Source organism: Myxocyprinus asiaticus, chromosome 49, assembly GCF_019703515.2.
Source record: "Myxocyprinus asiaticus isolate MX2 ecotype Aquarium Trade chromosome 49, UBuf_Myxa_2, whole genome shotgun sequence".
NCBI classification, from domain to species: Eukaryota; Metazoa; Chordata; class Actinopteri; order Cypriniformes; family Catostomidae; genus Myxocyprinus; species Myxocyprinus asiaticus.
In genome coordinates this window covers 3,646,314-3,651,477 of record NC_059392.1, presented here as the reverse complement: position 1 = coordinate 3,651,477, position 5,164 = coordinate 3,646,314, and the positions used below count along the sequence as shown (strand labels likewise).

The following is a 5,164-nucleotide window of genomic DNA, read 5'->3' as shown; positions in this document are numbered from 1 at the left end:
GCTAGCACTAAAGCTAAATGTGACTCAAAAGAATACATAATATATATATATATATATATATATATATATATATATATATATATATATATATGTGTGTGTGTGTGTGTGTGTGTGTGTCAAAACTATATTCCAAATACTGCACAGTAGTTTCAATATAATTGTATTTATTATACATTGTATGTGTATTTAAATGCATATATTATTTTTTATATATATATATATATATATACCACTTTTATTTTTTTTACTACTGTTTTTATTCATTATTATTATATAGTAATCTTACAAGTTTTTTCTTGTTAAGTTTAGTCATATAAAGTTAACTTGGGGTTAACTAACTAACCCTAACCTACACCAAAGAACAAGAATCGGATTGCTTTGGACAGATATTAATGTCTTTGTTGTCCACAATATTCTACAAATGTTTATCTTATAGGCATATTATTTTTTGCTATAATGTTAATAATCATCTTATTGATGATGTATGTTTCCTTATAGATTTAAATGTATTATTTTTGTATTTTTAAATTACATTTTAAATAAATATGTTTTAAATGTATTACATTTTATTTCATTATATATATATATATATTATTTTATTCACAAATGCAAATATGCCAAATGAATGCCTCTCTACAGTGTTTATGAAAGAAATGAATATGAATACTAAAAAAATCTGTAAACAAAAACACAATCCAAACACTTAATGTTTTACATGTAACATTTTCATTTGTTTCATGGTGATAATTCTGACAGTTCTCATCTTGAACATCTACACTTTAATGATGTCTAAAATGACATTTATGTACCCTTGCTGTCTGCCAATATCTGAACTGTTTATAATAAAACATTATTGGCTTATTTTTGCACGCAAAGTCTATTTAAACTGCACCTCAGAGAACAAAATACTATGAAAATCAAATCACTGTGCAAATCCATTTAGTTACCCAAAGCATCAAAAGAACACAAATAATCTAGAAAGAACATATGATTCCTGGGAGCACATTTTGTACATAAACACAAAAAATGAACAACAACATCCACTCAAAATGAAAGCAGATTCTCATGATCCCTGTGCGTTCTCTGGCATCATAACTATGACCTCTCCCTCCATCACCACTTTGTCTTTGACAGCGCAGGAAACAGAAATGAAAGAGAAGGACATTTTGATCTTCTTGACCTCCGCTTCCGCCACCACTTCCTCTCCGATGTAGAGCGGCGCAGGAAAACGTATTTCCTGATAGAGAAAAATGCAGCCTTTACCGGGCAACTTCGTCCCCAAAACTGCTGAGATCAGACCGTTAATCAGCACTCCGTGAACAATGGGGGACTCAAAAGAGGTTGTTTTGGCATATTCAGGGTCAAGGTGGAGCGGGTTAGTGTCCCCCGTCAGCTCAGCAAAAAGTGCAACATCTTTGGCACTGAATGTTTTTGTTAGCGACGCTCGTTCCCCAACGTAGAGCAACCTGCGCCCTACCGTGAGGCAAGCGGGAACTGTTAGTGCCCCAGAAAATGCTGAGTTGACTTTGCTGAAAATATATCTTCTAAGAATAAACGTCATTTTTAGGTATGGCACGTGTAGCCTCTCCAAACTGCAGTTCGCGACTATTCCCGGACAGAGCTAGCAAAAACGGTGACACCTGCAATAATAAATAGACAAAAACAAATTAGACACTTAGAGACTTTGAGTCAACATAAATGTCTGTGACTTGGATTATAAATTCAGTGTGGTTCAGCATTTGAAACAAGATTAACGGCCACCACCGTAACCGCCCATCTGCAATCTGATGCATACTGCAACAAAAGTAAATTAAGTTGGCTGACATATTGTCAGTGTGAGTCATTCCTATGCAAAGGTACAAATGATTCAAAAGCTTTTTACTGACATCTAGGGTTAATCATAAGAATACAAGGTCAGGGCAAATTATTGCTACACCAAATGTTGCAACAACAACAAAAAAAAACCCCCAAAAAACTCAAGGAAATTCCAATTTTAACAAACAGAAAAGCCTTAAATGCAATGCTGGAAAAAACATACCTGTGTAACTCTAAAAGCACACGCCTCATTCTGATACCATCCCAGCAACGTTATTGCACTCCACAATTTCACCAGACCCCTGTGTGCAGGAAACAGCAGAATATTTAGAACATATATTAGTACATAAACAACTGTGCTAGCCAAATCTATAATGACATAGTGGTTGTATGTTCAGTTTGAAAAAATGTGTGTGTTGAACACACACATTTTACAGAATTTGACAACAAAAAAGGTCCTAAACTTGAGCCTTGCGGGACACCCAAGTTTCACCATGTTCGTAAACAGCTCTACTTTCAGAAAAACATGTCAAAGCACTTTGCCGTAAACTTGCAGGATTTGTGGAAGCATGACTTGCCTGTTATACACACGTAGAATTGCTGTTAGTGAGCTCTGATCAAACGTCAGCAGATCGAATGGAAAAGCGGCTCCAACCTGCCATACAGAAGAATCTTTAATTACACTGCAGTCAAAGAGTCACGTGAGAGTCAAAAGAGTCTATAGAGAAGATCACTACAGAAAGTAAACAGATAAAAAAAAAAAAAAAAGCAGAGGAGAAAAATGGATTTGTGCATTTACGGTATTTATCTAAATTCATATTATTTGTGTATAAAACGTTATAATGAAACTATTTAAATGTTTAAATATGCTATGCATGATTACTACATTAATTTTCTCCCCAATTTGGAATGCCCAATTCCCACTACTTAGTAGGTCCTCGTGGTGGCGCGTTTACTCACCTCAATCCGGGTGACGGAGGACAAGTCTCAGTTGCCTCCGCTTCTGAGACCGTCAATCCGCGCATCTTATCACGTGGCTCACTGTGCATGACACCGCGGAGACTCACAGCATGTGGAGGCTCATGCTACTCTCCGCGATCCACGCACAACTCACCACACGCCCCATTGAGAGCGAGAACCACTAATCGCGACCACGAGGAGGTTACCCCATGTGACTCTACCCTCCCTAGCAACCGGGCCAATTTGGTTGCGTAGGAGACCTGACTGGAGTCACTCAGCACGTCCTGGATTCAAACTCACGACTCCAGGGGCAGTAGTCAGCTTCAATACTCGCTGAGCTACCCAGGCCCTGTCAAATTCAATTCTTAACCAAAATATAATTTTAAAACTAGATCTAGATCTACTTCTGGTTGTGAATTGATTTTTTCTCCCAGTTACATTCGCTTTGCAACAAATTATGAATTATGAAACGTGGCAAATTTTATTTTCATGATGCATCACATAAGGAATAACTTTCATAAAAATTAAGCTCAACCAACAGCATTTGTGGCACAGTGTTGTTTACCACAAAAAATGTATTTCAACTTTCTTAAAAAATAAATAAATACAAATATAGAGGCTACAGTGAGGCGCTTACATTGGAAGTGAATGAGTCCAATTTTTGGAGGGTTTAAAGTCAGAAATGTGAAGCTTATAATTTTATAAAAGCACTTACATTATTCTTCTGTTAGAACAATAATTCTTTCTACAATTCTATCACAATTAAGACACAATATCTTCATACCTCTCCGTACAGATCTTTAAGTCCAGAGATGATCAATTGTTTGAACTGTGCGGCAGTAAGATTTCTGCTTCCATTCTCAAAAACTCTGAGAGGAGACAAAGAGATAAAATATAAACATACAGAATAACACGACAGGATGTTCTCTTTACTTAAGGATCACATATTTAATATTCTAGAGTGCTGCAGTTAAATAATGCCAGACACATCTTATATTAAAATCAGCTTGTTGGAAATATTGTCCAGGTCAAAACTGACCTGTCTCATGACACTTACAAAGATATCTTCATATAATGGTAAACTGAAGCGTTTTTGTACACATGTCGCTCGAAGGTTGAGAGTTCATCCATAGTACTCTAATCGCTGAAGGATGTCATCAATCTGTTTGAGGGAAGGCAAAAAATAAATAAAATAAAAATCATTTATTTAGTGGTGATTACAAACAAAATCAAGTTATTTATGCATGTAACTAAAAAAAATTAAAAAAAACTGCTTAAAACTGCTGTAACGGTCACATATATTTAACATTCATGTATAGTCTCTTTAGCTTCTCTAATTAAAAAAAAAAAAAAAAAAAAAAGAGATGATCTCCATATTTTTTTTCACTAACAAAAAAAGTACCATGGTAATACCATGTTTTTGTACCTTTGTGTACAATGTAAAAACATGAGTATGGTAATCATCCAATAACATGACATAGTTCAAAGACCCATGCTATAACCGTCTGATACATCACTGTACAATAGTAAATCCACAGTAATTTATGTAAGCTAAAGCACACTTTTGGGAAGCACCATGTACTGCAACTCGCATGCAAGATGTGCATTAGCTGTTGCTAAACAAACACACAAACAATGGACTATGAGACTTGCCAGCTATTATTTAATAACATATTTTACATTTATATGTAATTAACAATGTTTAGAGGTTAAAAAAAATAAATAATAAAAAAAAACTGATAAACTTACTGAGCTACTGCTGTTACTGTCTATGTGAGTCCTTCACGTGCTGCATGAAAAGGGGAAGCGCCATGATGCGCTACTCGCGCTCTCAAATCTCGCGAGAACAGCCCGCTCAACCAGAAAACAATTAATTACACGTAAATTACTTTTGTTTTATTTGTATTTTGGTCCTTTTCATGAAATTATGACAGAGAAAAGGCAAAAAAAATAAAATAAAAAAAAATAACAAAAAACCAACAAAAAAAAACAACATTTTTTTCACAATCGCTCCGACGGAAACAAAAACATATTGCAATCTGTGCGAAGACTTTTACCTTTTAAGATCGTTTTAAAAGTTTGTTGTATTTACTACTTTTTGCCTGTTCAGTTAAGGTTTTTCTGCCTGTAAACTTATTTTTGTAATTTATTTATTTATAAAATAATTATAATAATAAAGTATATATTTATTTATTACTATTAATATAGTATTTAATTACTCATCCAATCATTAATAATAATAATAATAATAATAATAATTATTATTATTAAGTTACATTAATATGACATTTTATATATACATATTTATGTATTTGTTTGTTTATAATAATAACAACAAAATATAGTATTTATTTATTTATTCATCTTCAATAATAATAATAATATAAGT

The 5,164-nt window shown here is 33.8% G+C and overlaps 1 protein-coding gene across 1 annotated transcript; it reads right to left on the bottom strand.

The window, feature by feature from the left end:
* Positions 1 to 220: 220 nt before the first annotated feature.
* rpp14 (ribonuclease P/MRP 14 subunit) lies at positions 221 to 4,596 on the bottom strand. Its single transcript, XM_051693144.1, has 6 exons — positions 4,525 to 4,596; positions 3,833 to 3,937; positions 3,560 to 3,644; positions 2,394 to 2,470; positions 2,039 to 2,117; positions 221 to 1,640 (listed from the first exon to the last, which is right to left on the bottom strand). The coding sequence occupies exons 2-6, from the start codon at positions 3,904 to 3,906 to the stop codon at positions 1,545 to 1,547; spliced, it is 411 nt and encodes a 136-aa protein (XP_051549104.1). The 5' UTR covers positions 3,907 to 3,937; positions 4,525 to 4,596; the 3' UTR covers positions 221 to 1,544.
* Between the last annotated feature and the right edge of the window lie 568 nt (positions 4,597 to 5,164).